The 23,058-nt window shown below is 41.6% G+C and overlaps 1 protein-coding gene and 2 long non-coding RNA genes across 4 annotated transcripts in view; 1 reads left to right on the forward strand and 2 right to left on the reverse strand.

Moving 5' to 3' along the window:
* edc4 (enhancer of mRNA decapping 4) overlaps positions 1–23,058 on the forward strand; it is a 34,754-nt gene that overhangs the window by 6,865 nt on the left and 4,831 nt on the right. The window contains exons 8-29 of one of the 2 annotated variants that reach the window (XM_037766722.1): positions 1,180–1,292; positions 1,533–1,616; positions 1,760–1,855; positions 2,172–2,271; positions 2,516–2,696; positions 3,543–3,609; positions 3,887–3,978; positions 4,555–4,733; positions 5,328–5,407; positions 6,486–6,615; positions 6,711–7,003; positions 7,184–7,414; positions 8,686–8,787; positions 8,998–9,141; positions 10,155–10,191; positions 10,532–10,679; positions 11,626–11,781; positions 14,065–14,180; positions 15,352–15,517; positions 16,595–16,781; positions 17,585–17,804; positions 19,105–19,268. In XM_037766722.1, coding sequence (XP_037622650.1) covers positions 1,180–1,292; positions 1,533–1,616; positions 1,760–1,855; positions 2,172–2,271; positions 2,516–2,696; positions 3,543–3,609; positions 3,887–3,978; positions 4,555–4,733; positions 5,328–5,407; positions 6,486–6,615; positions 6,711–7,003; positions 7,184–7,414; positions 8,686–8,787; positions 8,998–9,141; positions 10,155–10,191; positions 10,532–10,679; positions 11,626–11,781; positions 14,065–14,180; positions 15,352–15,517; positions 16,595–16,781; positions 17,585–17,804; positions 19,105–19,268 — 3,086 coding nt within the window. The remainder of the gene's footprint in view (positions 1–1,179; positions 1,293–1,532; positions 1,617–1,759; positions 1,856–2,171; positions 2,272–2,515; positions 2,697–3,542; positions 3,610–3,886; positions 3,979–4,554; positions 4,734–5,327; positions 5,408–6,485; positions 6,616–6,710; positions 7,004–7,183; positions 7,415–8,685; positions 8,788–8,997; positions 9,142–10,154; positions 10,192–10,531; positions 10,680–11,625; positions 11,782–14,064; positions 14,181–15,351; positions 15,518–16,594; positions 16,782–17,584; positions 17,805–19,104; positions 19,269–23,058) is intronic. The other variant, XM_037766723.1, reaches the window with a different exon arrangement.
* Positions 6–16,486, reverse strand: LOC119486556. Its single transcript, XR_005206554.1, has 3 exons — positions 16,476–16,486; positions 12,807–12,811; positions 6–305 (listed from the first exon to the last, which is right to left on the reverse strand). It is a non-coding gene; the product is annotated as an uncharacterized LOC119486556 (long non-coding RNA).
* LOC119486557 lies at positions 7,853–8,667 on the reverse strand. Its single transcript, XR_005206555.1, has 2 exons — positions 8,459–8,667; positions 7,853–7,947 (listed from the first exon to the last, which is right to left on the reverse strand). It is a non-coding gene; the product is annotated as an uncharacterized LOC119486557 (long non-coding RNA).

A 23,058-nucleotide genomic window follows, 5' to 3' on the forward strand; every position in this document is an offset into this window, starting at 1 on the left:
AGTAATGTCGTAATTCTTGTTGAATAGTGCTTAAAGGGGAACTACGGCCAGGTTGCTTCCAAAATTCCACACTAACATGCTATTTAGTATGCTAAAACAGTATGTGAGATTTTTTAGCATGTCTGAAACCTTAGTATGAAACCAGTAGTATGTGACTTGCATACTATTTCTGTTGACATATTACTGTATGCAATGCTGGACGCTACGGTGGCATAAATATCCCACAATGCAATGCGGTAGTGATGACAACTTTTATAACAGACGTTGACAGACAGCTCTGTAACATCAATAACACTTCAGTTTAACTGGAATTATATGATTTTACGGTAACACTTTATAATAACCATCATTTATAAATGGTAAATTGATAATTAAACTTATTTAATAGTTATTTTACTGTTAACAAATAACAAAATAATAATAATATTTACTAATTATTAATAATGCTATAATTAAATTTATTTTAACAGTTTATTGTTGCACACATTTGTTAATGATTAAGATATAATTTGTAAACCTGTTCCTATTGGCTGTTAATTGAACGGAGGCAGCTGTCAATCACTCGCAAACTCCGATCAAACGGTCAAACTAGGCAGCGCTGATCAAATATGAAGTAATGTTCTGATACTGTAATGCCTATTTCTTGCGTAAAATGATTTCAGAAACATCTTGTAGTGTACTGTTTAGCTTTAAGATTAGAAAGTTTGCTACGGCTTGTGAGCGGTGCTCGGGATTTCCTCAACTGATGTCAACATGGCTGCCGGTTCACAAACTTTCAAGGGACCCTTTGAAAATGGCCATGCCAGTTTTTCCTTGCCAAAATTTGTAGCAGAAGTTTGTAGCGTTATTTAGCCTCCTTCGCGACAAGCTAGTATGACATAGTTGGTACCAATGGATTCCTTAGGTTTTGTAGTTTCACATGATGCAAGTAGTCTTCAATCTAGCTTTAAAACTGAGCCCGGTACAACCTAAAAAACGCAGGTTGCGTTAAAGAAATTAGTGGCGTTAAAACGAATTTGCGTTAACATGTTGTTATTATTGCGTTACCTTTGACAGCCCTAGAAAAAATAAAACCACAGTAACAAGAAGTAAAACGTGGTATGCTCTATGATTTTGGGTTTGCTCCACACATTCCTTGCAGTACTGATTGTGTATGTTGTTTCATGTCTGCCCCTCCAGCGAGTCAGCGAAGGGGCCCTGTCTCCAGATGGAACCGTGTTAGCCACAGCCAGCCATGATGGATACATCAAGTTCTGGCAGATATACATAGAAGGGGTACAGGACAAACCGAGGTAAGCAAGGAGGGTGTTTTTTTTTTTTAAATGAATATTGATGTATCGTCTCATTTACTTGTACATGAAATGTAAATGTAATTTCTTTTGACCAAAAAATAGCTGCATTTTCAGAAAGAAGTTAAACAAGATGTAGTCTGTCACTTGCTGACCTTTTGTCCCTCTCACCTACTCTGTGGTTGTGGTTTTCCTCCGATCCATTCTTCACTTTTTCACTTTTCTTTACTCTCTGTTGTCCAGATGTCTTCATGAATTGCGGCCTCACGGAGGACGCCCCCTCTCCTGCCTTCTTTTCTGCGACAACCACAAACGACAGGATCCAGAGTTAGTATACACCGATGCACACACAGCTTTCAGTGAAAATTGTGACATACATGTATTCATCTGAGGCTGTTGCTGCTTGAATTTTAGTTTGTTTACATTCTCTGCTTTGTCAACTCTGGTCCCTTCCACTTTGCTCTTTGTAGGGTTCCTTTCTGGCGGTTCCTTATAACTGGAGCGGATCAGAACCAGGAGTTGAAAATGTGGTGCACTGTTTCCTGGACCTGTTTACAGACCATCAGGTTATTGCTTTACTCCATCATTACAAGTTTAAGTTATTTTTATGCACTGTGTCCTGTAAGGCATGACTAATACTACACTATACTATATATTATTATTACATTGCACCTTATACTATATATTATATCCCATATCCCACACTTACTTATTCACATTATATATTATTCTGATGTATGTGACCAGTCCAAATTTAGTTCTCAGGTCAAGAGATTTGTGGAAGATTATTCCTGCTACTTGAAGCTCATCCCATTCATTTATATTGTTGTTTAAGAGCAGCGGATTTAAAAATACTAATGGTGGTGTTTTTTCGTCTTTTAGGTTTTCTCCAGATCTGTTTAACTCATCAGTTCTGCCAAGTCTGAAGGCCAGTCTGGACCTCTCCTCTGAGTATCTCATCCTCACCGACGTACAGAGGAAGGTCAGCATAATGTCGTCACCTGTGTGGTTTGACTAATGTTCACAAAGAATTGTTGTAACAAATACCATTGATCAACTGCTTATGTTAATGTCACTTTTTCTAAAACTAGTGTTAGTCTGTCTGTGAAACTGGCCCATTATTTTTGAAGAGTTGGACTCGGTATCTGGATCAAACCATTTTCCTTGCTACCCACATTACCACTTCATCCTGCGCCTCATACTCTGCTGATGTCATTCCTTGTCAGGTTCTGTATGTGATGGAGTTGCGGCAGGATTTGGACAAAGGCAAGGCCAATTTCACAGCGGTGTCCGAGTTCCTGCTGACCCACCCTGTACTCAGCTTTGGGGTCCGGGATGTCGCCCACAGCCGATTGCGACACACTGAGGTTCTCCCTGCAGAGGAGGAGAGTGAGAGTATGACAACAGGTGTGCATGTACACACACATACACACACACACACACACACACACACACACACGCGCATCACAAAAAGCATCACAAAAAGCAAATAACTCCTTTCACTCCAGCAATCTTTTGACCATTCATGTTGGCATGTAATTTTTTTAGGGCTGTCAAAGTTAACGCGATAACGCTCCAAACTTACACTAAATTTTGGTAAGGAAAAACTGTTCTATGGGTACCCACGAGTCTCCCCTTTACAGACATGCCCACTTCATCATAATCACATGCAGTTTGGGGAAAGTCATAGTCAAGGCAGCACACTGACACACTGACAGCTGTTGTTGCCTGTTGGGCTGCAGTTTGCCACGTTATGATATGAGCATATTTTTTATGCTAAATGCAGTACCTGTGAGGGTTTCTGGACAATATTTGTCATTGTTTTGTGTTGTTAATTGATTTCCAATAATAAATATATACATACATTTGCATAAAGCAAGCATGTTTGTCCACTCCATGTTGATCAGAGTATTAAATGCTTGACAAATCTCGCTTTAAGGTACATTTTGAACCAATGAAAAATGTGTGATTAATTGTGATTAACTATGGACAATCATACAATTAATTGAGATTAAATATTTCAATCGATTGACAGCCCTACATTTTTTCCATCAATATACGGCATGTTCTCAGTCATTTAGATATTTCAAGAGCCACCACACACGGTCATCTTTAAAACAAGGCAATTTATTTGCATTCCGTTTTCATTGGTGACTTTTTGGGAGCAGTACTGAATCAAAAAGGGGCATTAAATATGTAGAAGCATTGATCCTAATTAATACAGCATTACTTTGTGTGTGTGTTTTCTTCCAGAGGGCACTCAAGGACCGACAGAGTCCAAGTCTGGGATCCAAATTAAACTCTACTGTGTTCACACCAAGTAAGTTTCCTCCCACTGTCTGATGTCATGTTGGCTTTATTGTCCCCAAAAGGCAATGTGGTTACAGACCAGCAATTATAAAATTACCTAAGACTAGCTCTTCATTTATAACAGTCAAGTTAAGTGAATTAATATATAAAATTTCATAAATTTTGTAGTTGTGGAGGTTTGGGGATGTGTGTGCATGTTTATGGAGTTCGGCCCAGGAAGCATGCAACGGCCTTAAGTCTTAATAATTAGTGTTGTCTTAAATGTGTGTGTCTGTGTGTGTCTTCAGGAGTCTGCAGGATGTCCAGATCTGGTTTCAGCCCCACTTGGGTTCCAGCTCTTCAGTCTTCCTGCCTCACTCTGATTCCCAGGATGGTTTTGGTAAGTCACACTTCCAAGAATTCAAAATAAAGCAAACGCAAAAGACAAATCCAAATCCATGGAGATGATGCATGATGATTACACAGGTTTCTTACAATACAAATAATGTCGAATCAAATCATGTCAAATCAATATGATGCAAAATAGAGGTCAGTGTCGATAAACAAGAAGCCTCAGTGGCTTAAGTCACAAGTCCGTCTCTCGGCCTGCACAATTAATCAAAATTGAATCCAAATCACAATATGGCCTACTGCAATGTTCAAATCGCAGTATTTGTTCAAATCGCAGTATTTGTTAAAAGCAAAATGTGTGTCAAAATACAATTTTAAGTTAAATATTGCTGTCCTAGCCTACACATCATATTCTACAGGCTTAAGAAAACGTCTTTGTTTGGTACAGATCTTTGCAAAAATCACACCATAGTCATTTTAATGTTTCTCAATGAAAATTAGAATAATGATGTAAAAATTATCATTGCCTCTGATATTGCAAATCATACCGCATTTGCAATATCAGTCAAAACAATGTCAAATATTGGCAAACAAATGAAGCACTCTTTACATTTTGTGTGTCCAGCAGGGTTTTCAGACCATCTCACTGACCAGAGCTCTGACAAGGAATCAGGAAGTGGCTCTCAGACAGACCTAAGGAAGATCCCATCACTTCCTGCTCCCGCTGACTTCCTGTCAAACTCTGGCGCCAGCAGTGGGATCAAGCTGATGACTCCTGACGCCTTCATGACACCAAGCACTTCGGTACAAACACTTACGAGCCTTGCATACTGCTATATCTTTCATTTACTCCCTGAGACACCGCGATCTTCACTGACTTTACTGTCTTTCAGAGGCTGTAACAGGTTCAGTTTTAGAGCTAGAGTGATGTCATAGCTTGTCAGGAAGGAGGCTAAATAACACTCCAAAGTTAGGCTAAATTTTGGCATTGCCATTTTCAAAGGGGTCCCTTAACCTCTGACCTCAAGATATGTGAATGAAAATGGGTTCTATGGGTACCCACGAGTCTCCCCTTTACAGACATGCCCACTTTATGAAAATCACATGCAGCCTGGGTTTTTCTATGGTGTTCCTCAAGGTCTTGGTGTGTTTAGGTGGTATTTTGGAGGGATTATTGATAATTTTTATCAATTCTCCAGCGGTTACAAAATGTTAAAATTCATCCCAGTTATCTGCATGCTGCTTTAGTTTTGGCCCGTTTGGGAATTCATGGAATTTTCTACAATTTTTTAACTGATAAACATAATGCAGGATATAAATACAGCAACAGTGTTTTCTTAACCAATGAGTAGCGATTTTTAGAAACACTTCATTATATATGCTTTTGTCTCATTCCAGGTACCGGCATCTCCTGGCAGCAGCGCCAGCAGTCTGACCATTGTGACCGCTATCAGCAGCAACTCTGACTCAACTAACAGGTGAGATTTTCTATGCAGTTTAGAAGGGATAAGATCACAATCCAGAGATTAGTAGGGACCAGCATCTGTATTTTATAATGTGGTAATGGAAAAACATTAATTTAATTTATGACCTTATCACATGCAGTTGTCATCTCAGTTGGAAATTGTATGGATTGTTACAGAATATCTTTCTTCCTCCATTAAATTTACATACAGACCAATAGATTAACATGCCCACTAGGGGTGGGCGGTATACCGGTTTCATCACCATCACTGGTGTCACGTTCAACCACGACATGGATTTTGTAATACCACCATTACTGTGATAAACACACAGAGTTTTGGTTTAACACACACACACACAAGGGAGATACAGCTTCCAATAAACTACGTCACACCCACACAGGTTGTCTGTTGTTGCGTACAGGCTACCGATGTTTCGCTGCGAAACCTTTCGCTTTTCATTTCAGCGCCCATGTTAACAGGTTAGAGCAGCCACATAGACCGAGTGGGCAGCGCGGCTGCAGCCGCTGAACTGCTATGGCTTGTACATGTGGTGTCCACACAGACAGCATTTCTGCTTTCATTGTCTTTTATTTGCTGAGAACTGTGCGCATCTCATGGAAAATATAGGCAACAACCGGCTAATCTCTAAATGAGCCGCCCGCAGTCGACAGTCAGCTACAGTTCACCAACAACCCAAAACAACAGCATGGCTTTTTTTATTAACTCTGAATGAATCACATTAGATTTAAATTATGGGGCAGGTTACTCCTACCAAAACATATGTAGGCCTATACCTCATTTTCAGTATCATTTGGAGCCAATAAACACGTCTGTTTTTCTTTTTCAAGATATGTCCCCTTACATTGCCAATAGAAAGAAAAGAGGTAGAATCATGTTTTGAGCAGAGTATTCCTTTTAATTTTGTAATATCGTGATATAATGCCTTCACAGCAAAAAACAAAAGAAATACGGTGATATATAATCTAGGTCATATCGCCTACCCCTAATGCCCACATAAACACCTGCTATTCTGGTCACACATGTGAACGTGTATCCCAGAGTTACAGTATGTCTGTATTACTGTGTGCAGAACTATGGATGATATCAGTCAGAGTCCTAACAGAGCAGAGAACAACAACAGTAGTCTGGCACTCTCCACCTCCACCAGCAGCCCAAGACCTGCTTCTGCTGTGCTGCTGCCTGGACTGGAGAGCCTCCAGGTAAGACCTGACACACTCTCTTACTTCTACCAACCTCTTAATACTCTGAATGGAATGGTCTTTTCTTTCATCACACTCCTCATCTCCATCTCCAGGCTTTGTCGTCCCCTATTGGTCCTATGGCACTCGACAGCCCTCAGATTCTGGATTCTCCCCTGCTGCCACCTCTGGCCTCTCCGACCAGGGCCCGCTCCCCCGACGTCATCTCCTCTGCCTCCACAGCCATGTCCCAGGACATGCCGGAGATCGCCTCCCAGACAATGCAGCTTCAGCGTGGACTAGTGTCCAGTTTGGAGCCCTTACCTCTTTCTGCTCTCCAGACAGACAGCATGGCGTCTGCTGCATCTGCCCTGCACCTACTCACCTCACCACGCACAGCCAACAACGGGTACTTTGATGACAAGCTATAATAACTTAAACAAAAATTAGGGCTGTGAAAGTTAACATGATAATATCCGTAAACAAGCATGCCTTCAAAAGTGTTCACCAGTAATTTAAAGCATACAGACGAACTTGCAAAAACACCGCTATGTGCATTTTAAATTGACAAAACTATTTTCTGTCTCAGCTTGTTGCCCCTCGAGCTCGGAGGTGCCGAAGGGCCAGTGGGCGGGTCAGTGGAGTCAGAGCCCAGACTCAGCAACACCCCGTCTCTACTTGAGAACGCCTTATCACAGGAGAACCCTGGGGTCGGTGGAGGGTCCTCAGATGGCGGTGTTGGCCTCACACCTTGGCCGGCAGCGCCTGACATCACTAGAGAAACCAGGAACAGCCTCAGGGACAATGGTCTTGGAGACTGGTAAGAATTTGCACTTACAAATACATTTAACAATTGACAACATCTACATGAAGGATTTCACAAAGTTCTACAATCTCATTTGAAATCTGACCACAACTTTACTTTTTTAGAACATGACTTGTATAAAAGTCTTGAGCATTTCATGACTTTTTGTAGGATTATAATAATATCTGTTTTACGAATAATGTGAAGTTATTACTGGTGAACCACTTTTGTTCACTATTTACAAAACCCTTAAAGGATGACTTTGGTATTTTTCAATCTGGACCCTATTTTCCCTTTTTTTTGTCTAAGTGACGAATGGGGACAACAATTTTTGAAATTGGTCCAGTATTGAAGGAGAATGCTGCAGACGGCAGCCACAAAACAGGCTGCAATGTAATCCTTCCGGGCAACTACTCACCTTCAATGTACATCCACTAAAAGTTCTTGTTTTTGCCACTTGCATGCTCAGGTTGTTATTATAAGTGTCACAACATTATGGAGAGGACCCTACAGAGAAATGAAACTAGCGATGCACCAATTGTGAAATTCTGGGCCGATACAGATGTTTAAAATACCAATTTGACCGTTATCTTCATTTAAAAAAAATAACTGAGCTGTTTTAAAGTCATAACTGGAACAAAGCCTTTTCAGCTGCTATACAACCACTTACTCAATGAGAAGAATGTTTCAAAAATATTAATTTTGTGAAACATAAATGAAATGTAGATGAAAAAGCGATGAAAAAGCGATTAGAAACATAATCAGAGTTTCCCATACATAGACTTTACTTCGGCGGGCCGCCCAACTATATTTGGCGACCCATTTTAGCATTTTTTATTTTTTGCATCCGTCCAAGAGAATAGCGCCATCCACGATCAATTAACTAGTGGACTAGTAGTGGCAGAACGCCACTGTGGGAGCAGATGAAGAGCTCCATCTTCGCTGCCACAGCTGTCCGGGCTGGACGGACCCATGGCGGAGCCGCGTGACTACGATGCGGCAGTCCCGATGTGCTGCTGCACTCTCACCCAGTACTGGATCCTGATATGTGGGATGGACTGCTGCACGGGCTTCACAGCATGGCGGATGTTCCCACTGCACTTTACTGTATCGTACTGGGTGCTGCGTCACCCCTGGTTGGACTGACAGGCTTCTAGTGACGCATTACGAACAAACAAAGTTCATTCATCCAGACCGCAGTGATTGTTTTTAAGAATTCTTGTAAGCCATTGTTTTACTGCTTAATTCGTCATTGATCATAACAACAGATGTCTACTGTGTTGTAGTTCCAGAGAGGAGTCGAAGGACAGACACTTGAGCTCACCTTACCATCGACGCTCCTATCACCTCACACAGAATGACAGTCAGGACGCTGGCGCAGACCAGAGGTAACACAAATGAACACACTGTCTCTTTGTTTATGTAAATAAGACACGGCAAGTGTCCTCCTCCAAATGAGGCACTATACAAATTCAGTACTTTATTTAAAGCACAATTTATTTATTTTATGGATCTTTTCCAAGATGTTACAGAGCGTATGGCATACACTCTGCTACATAGATTACATCTGTGTCTGTGTGTTTCTGTGTTTGACCCAGTGACCCTGACGACGAGGTGGCCAGCCTGGCATCATCCTCAGGAAATTGTGGCGCTCGTTCTTCTCACAGGCTGCCAGTTAAGGACTGGAAGACCTCACCACGAGGCTCGCCAAAAGTAAAGAGGAAGAGCAAGAAAGATGACGGGTATGTTGATGTTTGATAGTGAAGGAATCAGAGTACGAAGTGGGGCTGTAATGAAAACAATTTTGCAGTCTTTCACAATTTGTGACATGTAGTTGAAAAAGTGTTTTGATTTCAGGTGCAAACTAATTTTTAATTTTTCTTTTTAATCTTTAGCTTGGGTTGTCTTATACTGTGAATGCAGCAGAAATCACTAGTGTGCGGTAGAGGCCATATAAATAGGAATGAGAATATGTACAGTGCCTCTTAAAATGAGTCGCCCTGTTGGACTTTTATTGTTTTATTGTTTTTAGAATATCGAATCAGTCTTTTCCATAGATCTAATTACACCCACTATCTATAAACGTGGATACTTTTCTTTTTCTTGGGTAGAAAATCAAATCTTAAATTTATGATGGATGATCTTGGCTGTGTGTGCATCGGGGGATTGGCAGGCAGTCACTTAGGCTTGATCATAATAGGTTATTGACTGACGGAGGGAAGTGATTTGTCACAATAAAATTAGTGTTAGACTGCAGTTCAGTGCGGTTTTATTTCCACTGCTCTTCAACGTTGTTGTTTCTCCCATAGGCAGTCTGTTAATTATACACATACATTTATGCACAGAGTTTCGTCCGGTCTCTGTACTAGTATGATGTACTATCGTAGCTCTGGGTGCCCACAAAGAGCTAGAATATTTTTTTCTCCATTTCTGATTCAACAAAGTCAGGACGTCAGTGACAACAGGAGGAGAATCTCAACGCTGATAAGCTTTCGCGACACAGCGTTATTTCTCGGTCAAGTTGAAATATTTCAACTCCTGTGAATAAGTCAATGACGACGTTGTATGTAATTGCACAGCGCGAAAAATTCACTTCATGCTTGGTGTGAACTTATCGTAAGAAACAATACCAATCATTTATTTTATGTCAATGTTTGTATTTAATTAATTGGAGAACAATCAGTTTACGTAAATATATGATGTTTGAGTATTATCGGTTTAAGGTTTTTGAGCATTCTTTCTCCTTTCTCCTCAGTGATTTGTCTCAGTCCAGGCAGATGGACTCTGGTCAGGTAAGGTGATCTCAAAACATATTGGTTATCTTCTTTTGTATTCATTAATGGACACAATGATACTATAAATGGAAGAAAAGTTATTTTGTATTTTTTATTAATGATTTGTTCTCTGGGAAACACATTACCATTAATTGATTTTTGCCCACTAGGGGACAGCAAATGATCAAAAGATGCTGTCGGATGCCTATACAGCAGATTTGAAATACATTTATACTCTGTTAGCAAATAATTGCCTACTTGTATCAGTGTTAAACTCAACAATATTGATTACGGGTAATTTATATGTTTCAGCAGCACATTCCCATGGTCTTTTTCAATCGTTCTCTCCATCCCATAGATGAATGCAGAAGTACAGAACGAGTTGTTGATGCTCCTGCGTAGCCAGCAGAGGGAGTTAACTGAACTGCGTGGACAGATTGAAGCCATGCAGAGCACCATTATGGCCCAGGTGGAGCACGTCCTTACCAACCACCAGGAACAAGAACGTATCCTTCAGGCTTTGCCCTTCTCACTAATCTTGTGTTGATAGTTTTGCATTTCCACCACATATGAAACTTTTTGTGAAAAACTTGAGCCCTCTCTGTACCCAAGGCCTTATTGATTAAAAGATACATTTGAATTCAGCCATAAGCCTTGAAGGGACTGTTTGTAACTTCTTACACGTATAAATCAATCCAGGTCGGTGTCCCATGCGCGCTCGTGTGTGGCTACGCTGTTCAGACATAGACTCCAACACAAACTACACAGAGGCACCAAAACCGCAAAGTTATATCTAATGAAGCCCGTCTTGCAAAACAGTGTTGGCCGCAGTCGGAGGACGCGGGGGAGACTGTAGCTTTGGTCTCCAGGGCCGGAGTCTCGGCTGTGCTCTGCTCCTCTGCCTGCCTGCCTGCCTGCCTGCCTGCCTGCCTGCCTGCCTGCCTGCCTGCCTGCCTGCTTGCCTTCGCTCACACACTTTAGTTGACTTAACGGCCACAGGTGTCGCTGTTACAACCAATTTCTGATTCTTACAAACAGTCCCTTTAACTGCACTTTAACATCACTTGCCATCATTTGTAATTGTTTGATCCAACAGTTAATTATTTAATCCGTCTGCCTCGCAGTCTGCCATTGGACAGTCTTAAGAGTTGACTGCATCTTGGGGCGGTTGAGTATGTCCAGTAAGCTCACATCTCATACCCAAAAAATGTGTGCTAATCTAGTATACATGTGTGAATTTCTCGCATACACAAAATCTACATACTATGCAGTTGGAACATACTACATATTTAATTTTACGCCATACTTAGCATGTATAGTATGTTAGTCTGCAGTTTCGAGCCCATGTCGTTTCTGACAAACCCCTACAAAATTGTTACAACAGAACACATGCAGATCTTGATGATGAGCCTTCTACATATTGTTGTTAGCCTTGACCTTTCATGACCTCAGAGCGCAGACTGGAGCGGGTTCTGGCAGAGAGTCAGAATCATCAGCAGCAGCTTCAGGAACAACTCAGCCAGCAGCTCAGCCACACCCTCAGCTCGGTGCTAACCAACAAAATGGACAAGGTGCTACGAGAGGAAATGAAGAAAACAGTCCCACAAAGTAAGCACACACGTAAACACACGTCATTAAGAACAAAATCAGCAATCCCAGAGACAACAGAGCAGAGCTTTACTCTGCTGAGACCAAGCGGACTGTGTGTAAGAGCAGTCATCCACATTTGTTACCAGATGATGGGGCTATTGTACCATGTAGTTTTTTGCAAGTTGCAGACAAGGATGATTTTAAGTAGAAATCTAAACATATGTTGCACACTGGTGTCTCCTGTCCTCTGCTTCTGGAGAGGGGTCTGTCGTACTTGGGCACGGTATGAATCAATCGTACCTAATATGAAAACGCCCTAAATTAGGGATACGCTGATCCAACTTTTCTCTCCTGATTCCCATACCTCACCTCATGGTATCTGCCGATGTTGAGTACCATTCTGATTCCAGTGCTCTCTGTTATCTGTATCCCTTTCTAGGGATGGGTATCGTTAGCATTTTATCATTACTACTACTCTTATCGATACTCCTTATTTGTTTGGTTCTTTATTGATACTCTTATCGGTTCTTTCTCATAACTAAATCATTTTTTTAGTATACTATTTAAAAAAAGGAATACATTCAGAAGTGGATTAGAATTTATTTATATTTTAAATATAACTAAATGTTGTTTTAGAGCAGCAACAGGAATGCTTACAAAAGCAAAGTCACTATATAAACTCAATGGTAGAGGGAGGAAGGGCTGCTTTGTCTCAGCCAGCAGAATACATCAGAATTTAAGATACGTGGCAAACTAATAATAATAATAATAACTTGGATTTATATAACGCCTTTCAAGAAACCCAAGGACGCTTAACAAAGACATAAATAAACACAACAACGGAACATAGCAGTAGCTATAGGCCATAGGTCTTGGTGAAGAGGTGGGTTTTGAGAAGTCTTTTGAAGGTGTCCAGAGATGTTGCGGAGCTCTATGGGGAGAGAGTTCCAGAGGGTGGGGGCTGTCACACTGAACTAAGCTAAACAGTTCGACTACATACAGACAGCTTTAGTTTTAGCTTGTTTGTAACAATTCACTATTACCTGAGCTAGCGCACTCTGCTTGAGTAAACATAGCAGCGCAGTGTTGGATGAGAGACTGTGGACAGAGCAGATCGAAATATTGCTTTTCTACACGTTTGCATCATGTTTATGCTTGTTGAGCAGGTGTTCAATTCAATAAAGTTTATTTTTATATAGCGTCAGGTCATAACAGAAGTTATCTTGAATCGCTTTTTCATATAAAGCAGGTCTAGACCATGCTCTATAATTTAGAAACCCAACAAGAGATCCCCCATGAGCATGCATTGTTATGCAACAGTGGCAAAGAAATATTCCCCTTTAGCGGGTAGAAACCTTGAGCAGAACCAGGCTCTGGGTGGGCGGCCATCTGCCTCGACCGGTTGGGACATGTGTATTGATAAAGTATTGGCTTTTAATTAGCGAAAGTTTTATTGCACTTACAGTAACGAGCGTAGTTGTCGTAGTTATCTTTATTTCACCTGGTTCACTTCTCTGTCTCCCCCGCGGCCTCCCTGCTCTACTGTTCGCTGACCTCACTCCGTGTGTGTGTTCTTGTGTGTGTGTGTGTGTGTGGAGGAGCTCAGCCCCGTCACAGATAACAGAGGAGATGCTCGCTGCAGCGCGATAATAGCTTACACCAAAACGTTAAAAAGTACTGATAAAAGAACCGATAACGTCGAAGCTTATCTATACTCAGGTCTTTAATAATTTAGCACCGGTACCCATTTAATACCAAGTTTTGGTACCCATCCTTAGCTGTGACTGAATGAACAGATGGCGGAAACATTGAATTATACATTATCAAAGAAGCTGTATCTCATATGGATCGGCCATGTCATAACCTGTGTGCTTATTAATAAGGTCAATCTGACAGCTCGAATCAAAATTAGCTTGCAACATTGCCTGATAAGCTGGCCCTTGGTAGTTTAAGTGAATCTGGTCTACTTACTGTATTTTGTTTTCTTTCTTTCATCTTCTCTGGAAAAAATTGACAGAAAGTGCACACTAGTCCGTACATCAATAAATTACAACGTTACTTTAATGCTTGAGATCACCCTAGGCATAAGATGAATTAGATATGTTAGGGCGGCTGAGGTGTGTTGGAATGCCACACTAAAATGAAGCAGTCTTGTCTGGAGAGATACTTCCTTACCTCGCCTCTCCCGCCCTTTAATTTGAGAATGAAATGTTCCCGCCTCTTTTTCCTCCCGCCTTGACCACATGACAAATTAAAGGGGAGTCTTGCTTATCTGTCTCGCTTATTCTCTCCCCTCTCTAGCAATCTCTAAGAGTCTGGAGCCAGTGACAGGTCAGCTGAGCAATACGATTGCTGCTAAGCTGACCGCTGTGGAGATCACCCTGAAGGACAACGTCAGCAAGGTGGTCAAATCCAAGGTAAGTGGCTGAGCCTGTATCCTGTCCTATCCAAAATCTTCACAACACTACCTTCTCTCTCATGAGGCCTGTACTACGAAGCGAGTTCAACATACCCAGGGCATCTTCTTATTATCTGACTTAACCAACCCTAACAACCGCAACCCCGCTAAGCGGTCCTACGATGGTGGTTATCAACTCTGTAAATCAACCCAAGGTTTCTCAATCTGGCTATGAACTCGTTCACATGAAAGGGGCGGTATTTGCAGCATATTACCAATCATAAACATGGACAAGTCTACTGTCAGCAGAGCGGCACATTTTTACAAACCAAGAGCAAACTATAATGTTACACAAATACAAAGGTAAACACATAATCCAGGCTGAAAGTAACACAGTTGAAGCTGCCAAATGCAGGAAGGACAGCTGGCAAAAGAATGAATTGCTAATGTGTGAATGCGTAAATTAGCAGACTTATAATATCACTTCCCCATCTAGAGCACGAGTAGATCTGACTATATATTTGTGTATTCCGTTAAATTAACATGTTGCTTATAGAATAAAAGATACTTTATCATTACTTTAGGGGAAATTGTGGCATGTATGACACTTTTATCCTTCTTTCAGCTGCAAACCCGGTGGTGTGAAACAAACTTGGGAGCAAATAAAAAATAAACATAATAATTCAAAGCGGTAAGCAGGCCTACTTTCATGTCTTATAATCACCCACAGCATACATAACAGTGCCGGTAGCAAAGTAACCAAGGCCATGCATACAGTCTGCAGTACTGTAAACGCACGACTCTGACATATTTATTAATTTATTTTTCATTTGCTCCCAAGTTCGTTTCACACCGCCGATGACTTTCTGCATTTATCAGTTTAAACTGTGTTGTTTTTAGCCTGGATTATGATTTTGACTTCTAACTTCTTTGTGTAATATTATTTTACGATCTGCGGACCGAGCTTTGATTGGTCAGTAGGCGGTGCTTTTATACGAGTTGACCTCTCTGCTCAGGAGCAGGTTAGGTGTTCAGCATAAGTTACCATGGCGATCTACCCCAGTAAGAAGTGAACCACCGTCGTAGGACTGAAAACCCAGCGTTAAACCTGAAGTTACCTTGCTAATCCCAAATCCTGCTTTGTAGTACAGGCCCCTGCCCTTCTCACTGTACCCACTTCCTGTTCACAGAACACAACGGACGCAATTGGTCGAGCTGCAGCCGAAGCGATGCAGGGGCCCATCCAGGCGGCCTATAAAGACGCCTTCCAGAGCATCGTGCTGCCTGTTTTCGAAAGAGGCTGCCAGTCCATGTTTCAACAAATCAACGACAGCTTTAAACAAGGCACAAAAGAATGTAAGGCAATCTTATCAAACATCAACATTTGTGGTTTTGTCAGCAAATACATGTCAAAATCAGGGCTGTCAATCGATAATAAATATTTATTTAAAGTATTTATATTAATATATTATATAACTATTCATTCACTGGATGTCCAGACACTTGAACGTTTTGGAGGTGTCACTTGAAGCTGTTCTGGTGGCTCACCATGTCCAATGTCCTCCTTTAGACACATTTTATTGGTACTTTCTTTATGTTGGTTGTTCCCTGTATCTAGGCCTGAAATCAGGGTCTCTTTATCTGAAAGTCTAATTAAATAACCATGTCTTTCAAAAAGCTCAGGGACATCTTTTATAATGATGCCTTTTCAGACTGAGCCAGGGCACTGATGTGTTGATAAGCAGTCTATTTATTCTGAGATTGTGCTCATGCTCACCTCTGGAAGCTGGCAGCTAGGTGTTTTTTAAAATTTAACCAAGGCTGTCATAATGTGTACAGAGGGGAGACGCTGTGTTCCCCTGCAGTAAATAGGGAGGCCACAGTTCCCCTCTGAGCATTTGTGCTCTTGTGAGCTAGTTCCAATTTAAATTTAATCCACGACCAAATTCAGGGTTTAGCTTTTTGTGTGTAAATATTGATTGCAGCGTTGTGAATGATGCATTAACACCCGCATTGCCATCTAGCTACTGTGCAAGCCTTCAGCTGTGTCGTTAGCATCCACATTTTCTCTGTTGTTGGTGCATGGTGTTAAGTTTGTCTGATGCATGGAAGTGCAATAATGAAGTTTAATATATATTAAGGCTGTCAAAGTTAACGCGATAATAATGCATTAACGCTAATTCGATTTAACGGCACTAATTTCTTTAACGCATTAACGCAACATGCGATTTTTAGGTTGTTTAGGTTTTTTCTATAGAGCTTCTGCGCTGGTTGTTAATTGTCAGTGGGTTTGGCATTACTGCTCCTCTTTCACATTTCACTGTGAGTGATTTGATCTGATGTAAACAGCCAAAATATTGCTTAATGTAGTTTTGAGTGTTTACTGTATAATGTTTGTTTGCTTGTGAACTGATTTTCTGTTCATCTTTGTAGACATCCAACAGCTTGAGACCCATATGAAGAACAGAAAGCAGAGAGAGCAGGAGACACGAGACCCCGTGATCGCTCAGCTCCAGCAGTCGATCGAAAGCTTCCAAAGCTCCACCGATCAGCTGGCCAATAACATCACATCTAATGTCCGGGCAGACGTCCAGCACCAGATCCAGATGATGGTGGGAAAGTATGTATCCTAGCTATCCCTCATTGACCACACTGTCAGACACTTGTGATCCTTATCTGTCATTTACATATCTCCGTAAATATGATCATGCTGTAATTAGACACTGCTCTCATCAATCAGTCGGTTACAGTTTTTAATACTAAAATAAAAAAAAAAACGCTGACATTGCCTGCTCAGTACAGTGAGTGGTAACCATCAAGTTTTAAAAGAATCCTGCTGTTAACTAATATTATTCTCTGTGATTGATCCGATAGCATTGATTGACATTCCAAGTGGATATTTTGAATATCAGATGTGCATATCAGCAGATGCCTCTGCCAGCAACCCTGGCCTTATTCACTGCCTATTGAGCAGGTGCATAATGGGCTGGAGAGTAGAAACAAGCAAGGCTTAATCCTGGGGCTAATGTAAGAACATAAATTCGATCGAGTCTCTTGTTCCCTCTGCAATTAATTTCCTGGCCTCTAGAGTTTATAGATTTGTCGGGGGCGGAGCAGAGAGAAAGTAGTTGGCCAACTAAAACTTTAGGATCTTGAAAAGGACATGACAACGCCGGACCCTGCAGAGACAGATTGTGTGTTTTTTTTTTAACTCAGAGATTCAAATAGCTTGTATGTTAAGTATGTTAATTCAATCAAACTTTGTGCCAACATAGAGACAAGATTACACTAAAAAAAATTGATTAAATGGGGGTTTCTTGACTTAGCCAGCCTGCTACAGTGCAGGATGGTGGTTGAAAATACATGTAATCTGGAGGATAACCCTCTTAATCATGTTTCCTCTTCTGTTGTTTCCCCTCCCAGTTTGCAGGAGTCTATTCTTAGCCACGTGCAGCGAATTGTCAAAGGGGAGGTGAGCCTGGCGATGAAGGAGCAGCAGGCGGTGGTTACCTCCAGCATCATGCAGGCGATGAGGTCAGCGGCTGGCACGCCCGTCCCAACAGCACATCTAGACTACCAGACACAGCAGGCCAACATCCTGCAGCTCCTCCAGCAGGGCCAGCTCAACCAGGCTTTCCAGCAGGTAACACACACACACACACACACACACATACAGATATAAGCAGGTGTAGCACTGTACATATTGCAGCCTCTGCATCTGAACTGTATTTCCCAACTGTTAATGAATGCAAACACAGCTTGTTATCATGCACGTTCACGCACAGAAGGCCCACCTGGACTACAAGGCCCAGAAAGCCAATTTACTGCAACTACTTAACACTGTCCCACTTGCAAACGCCAGCAGTGCCTCAGCTATGCATCAGACACTTATGCTTTCGTTTTCTCCTAACTAGCTCTGTATCTGTAGGGCTCCAGACGAACTTTTACAGTGGTTGCACTTGTGCGCCTAACTTTTTCATTTAGGTGCACCCAAAATTTTTCTCCATGCCTTTTGGCGCCGCAATAATACATTTTGAGCGTTTTGTCAGTTCCCATAGGCCTACACATTGGTAATTTCTTAACACATTATGTACGTACAAGCTTTGATGCTCGCCCGGTCCGACCATTGAAAATGTTTAGTCGCATTTGACAGATTTTTGGTTGCACTCTGGAGCCCTGACCTGAACTAGGGCTGTAACGGTTTGTGAATACGTGCCCAACCGGTACGGAGATCATGGTTCGGTGCAAACAGAATACACGGTATGTAGTTCACAAGCAAGGGTTTCCGCCCGGAAACCTTTAGACGTACGCTGTAAGCACCAAATGCACAAGGTTAGCACGACTCGCTGATTGGCTTGCAAGTCAGTCAAACAATGGCGAGTGCAAATGAAATGCCGGAGCTGGAAGACCCGCCTGGCGGTGTGTCGGCGTTGTTCCACTGTTGTAGGGGATGTAAATAGTAAAACATCGAACACACAAGTTGCCAGTGGGCAAAATATTACCTCAGTTCCCAGCAAGAGGATTGTGTCTGTCTTTTACACTTGCACTACTGCCTGTTCAAAATAAATGAAACGAAACGGATCCTTATGCATTCGGGGGGTTTTCGCTGTACTGAACTGTGACTCCTAAACCTGGGTATGAACCAAACCGCGAATTCTGTGTAAGAAACATAACAGCAAAACCTGTACTATCTTTCCAGACATTTCTCTGTCTAGTTTTAGAAGTAACATACAACCACTGAGGAGGAGGTAGCTTGTGGCCAAACCCTTTCTCACTTTAAGGATGATGGACTACTCCTTCCTTTAGGAGGCCCACTGCGGCTGTACAGGAATGTTTTTCTTGTAGATTTATTGCAGGGAAGGAGATATTTGAACTGGAGTTTGCAAAGATTCATAAAAAATGGTTTAATCTCAATATAATGCCGTCTCTCTTTCTCCTTCCAGGCTCTGTCAGCGACAGATCTGAACTTGGTCTTGTATGTGTGTGAAACCATCGACTCTCAGCAGGTGTTTGGTCAGCACGCCTGCCCACTCAGCCAGCCCGTGCTGCTGTCGCTTATCCAGCAGCTCTCCTCCAACCTGACAACCCGCTCTGAGCTCAAAATCAGGTGAGCTTATTACATATGCCATTTTTGGTACAGCATGTTCTTTTTCTTTTTTCCTAACTTTCATCCATAGTAACATTATTTTTGAAGATTACGCGAATCTCCCCGGGGGTCCGAGTAAACATTTAGTGTGTAATTTGTGGATAATTTGAAGATGAACACACTGAAAGTCAAAACACAATCGACACAGTGTGGGCTCCACAATGTATGAGGTTTACGTCATTGAGATACAAACTCTCATGACGATGACAATGTCTTGAGATATCAAGAATGATAATTAATGTTAGTAAGCAGAAGCCTTTTCTAAACTTTCTATAAATAATGGTAGTGATTTTGGGTGAAACTAAGAGTGCTCAGGTCAATCGGCCACCAATCGTTGTTGGACGATATTCATTCTTATACAGTAATTAACTTAATAGTTTGATCATTGGTCTCTATAAAGGCCGATCAGATGACGCATTGATTATGAATTGAAAATGTTTTCAATACTCATTTGCCTGCTTTCCCCGGCTGGCTTTCTCACTTGCTCTTTAATCCGCTCTGAGAGCGACACAGCTGGACACACACACACACACACACACACACACACACACACACACACACACACACACACACACACACACACACACACACGGCCGGGTCGCCATCTGCAGCGATAGTTTTGCCGTCTGTCTGATCTATTGACGAGCTGAGAGGAAATCTGGCTAGAAAACACACTGATAATCTATTAAAAATGATAAGTCTGAAGGAGTAGCCTAATATATTATATATTAGGCTATATAGGCTATATTATCCTGATATATTATATATGATATAATCTGATTCTGACAAATTATAAAATATATATCCCGTGCTTGCCAACCTTTTGATTTTCCTGCCCAGACCGAGCGAGAGAGACGAGCAGACACACACACACACTGGTCATAATATCCGGTGGAAATAATTCTCTCTAAGCACATTTAGAATTGTATTGAAATAGGCTACAATTAAATGTCCACATTAGGGCTGTAACAACACGTGTACTTTCAGTACGCCCTGTGACCCAAACAGCTGTTTATGTCTACTACTCAACAGAAATTCTGGAACTCAAGTTTCACTTGGGAAGTTTTGGCAGCACACCAGTTGTTGTCTTGTCAGCTGTAGCAGCGCTATAACGTTAGTTTCCGGGTTAATCAAGCTCAATGAACGTTTCTTCTTGAAGATGCTGTTAAACTAAAGTCGGGTATATCTGTGGATGCACTTCAAACATTTAATTTATGATGGCATCACCCGACTTTGGCAGACAGACAGGTAGGTTGTCCAAGGCTTATTACAGTCCTGCGACAGCCACAGATACCAGATTATTTATCTTTTTTTGTCAGCATTTGATTTCTTGATTGCTGTCGGGATGTAATGAGAATTTGGACAAATATAACAAAAAAATGTTTTTGAGGAAAATTACCAACGCCAACTTTAATTGTTTGGAACAATTGCAGAATTATTGACAATCTGCTAGAATTGTAATTAAAAATAATATTTTTTTTGCACATGAAAATAATGAATTGCAGCATGTGTGAATATTGACATATGAAATGCATGTGCTGTTTCCAATTGAAAATATTGATAAATCTCACCTGTATACTTTTCATATTACTTTCAGCATATCGTCTCACACCACTGTAGTTTGATGTAAGACCTGTCTTGCAATGCAGCAGGCATAACTTGGGTTTAATCAAAAACCTGTGAGCTGTACGAGCTCACCTCTTCCCAAAATATCTTCATTTTAAGTTCATTTTTATCACAAAGCAATAGCGGTGAACACATTTTGAATTGCATCACACGACTTCTCTCCCATCTCTCATCTTGTGCCATCGTCGATCAGTCTTTGCCTCAACTTTTGCTCCCCATCTCATCTCCATCGTATGTCCATTATTCCTCGTCTCCTGAGCGCTACACGGTGCTAAACTGCTGACCCCATCACCCGGCTCCGTCTGTAGCCCGGCTACATGGCTGCCCGGGGAGCGCAGATGATCCTGTGAATAGCTACACAGTTTTTAGATGCTCTCTATTGTTCTGTTCTTTCCATGTCCTTGTCTCGTATTCTGTTGTTCACTCTTGCACTCCCGTCTGTTTTTTTTCCCTGCTCTTTTAACAGAAGAGTGTGTTGTGTTGTGCTGTTATTCTCAAGATGGATGTGTCTCCTCAGAGAGCCTCCACCTCACTCCCTTCATGTCCTTCTCTCTTATGAATCCTTCCCTCCCTTCTCCTCTCGTTCTTTCCTCCCCCAGAAAACCCTCTTTCTTAATCAGAGTCCCTTTACAGCACCACTCTGTCTCTGGATCACCTGTCTGGTTCTGGGTTTACATTGCCGCTGCCTACTACTGTTAATACGGCCCCCTGGTGCCGCTCTGTGCCATCTGGAGAGAGAGATGAGGCAGCAGGGTGTGGTTCAGTCTGAGGCATTATTAGGACGGAGCGCAGTCGGATGGGTTGTGGTGCGAGGGAGTTCAGTAGATCAAAACAGGATAAATCACAAAAATCCTTAACATCTTCTCCCTCTTGCCTACTTTAATGGCAAATTTGATTTGAGCCGTGCAGGAAAACTCTGAGCTCTCATGAGTAAATAGAAGTCAATTAATATTGGGATAAGACAAAAAAAACTACAGCACTTGTTCGGTATATTTTTTTTAGGCTTTGCACAAGATAAAGGAGCTTTTCCTTTTCTGAACTTCTGATTGATAATATCTTAGAAGAATCCATAAAAGATTCCCAAAGAGAAACAAAAGCAGCGTTAGGATTGTAGGGACCAGAGGATCGTTAGCAGGATCATTAGCCGGTTTTGAAGAACACATTTTTTCTCCAAACTGATGCAAGAATAATGTGAACTGAGGAAGCATAAAGAGCATCTCAATGTATGTTTTTTTTAAAAGTGTCTGTGTGTAAGAATCGGAAATTGCTTGTTAACAGTGACACCTGTGGCTGTTCAGTCACCGGCAGTCAGCCTGTTGCTCGCACTACGTAGATACGAGCGAGCATCGGTTAGAACAGTGATGCGACACATACTGTACGAGACTGAACGTGATTGACAGGCATCATGACGATTAACGTTAGCAAGATAGGCAGCTAAAACCACAGTGTCACTATATATTTCACATGCTTAGCAGTAATGTTAACTTACCTGTCCAATAGGAATTTTGCCAGCTCCGTTTTGATACCCAAAACCAAACGTATGTTCCTCCATGAATCAAAGGCCCGGCTGATGTTGATCCAAGTTATCCCTTGACGTCGGTCACATTCCTGTTTTGCCAGACGGGCTTCACTAGATATAACTTTGTTTTTTTGTGATTCTGTGGAGTTTGTGTTGGACTCTTGAGTTGTGGCGGGGGAAGGTCATTTGTTGGCGTTAGCAGACTCCGTTGCTAACCAAACGTTAGCTATGGTTGCACACTGTTAGCCCTGTAGCGGAGCTGAAAAGAGTAAAGGCACTCGTGAGCGAGCATGACGTCACATCCGATGGATATTCCCAGAAAAAAACGGCCCGCAGTCTTCACATTAAAAGCAGTCTACAGGCTGACCCAGAAAGTCGCGGAAGGTCTCATCTTTTAGGTTAGGTTACAACCTGTTCACTCATTAGCAATAAAGAATAAACAATGAATACATGTTTATATGTGTAAAAACTTACATACACTCCCTTTTAGCATTTGAAAGGGTTGGACACAATTTAGTTAGTAGATTTTCTCCTGCATGACATAAACTAGCTAGTCAGTATCTGTGTAATCTCTGTAAACAGATTCTGCATTCACATGTAGAATCT

The sequence above is a fragment of the Sebastes umbrosus genome, chromosome 4, assembly GCF_015220745.1.
Source record: "Sebastes umbrosus isolate fSebUmb1 chromosome 4, fSebUmb1.pri, whole genome shotgun sequence".
In the NCBI taxonomy this organism is placed as follows: domain Eukaryota; kingdom Metazoa; phylum Chordata; class Actinopteri; order Perciformes; family Sebastidae; genus Sebastes; species Sebastes umbrosus.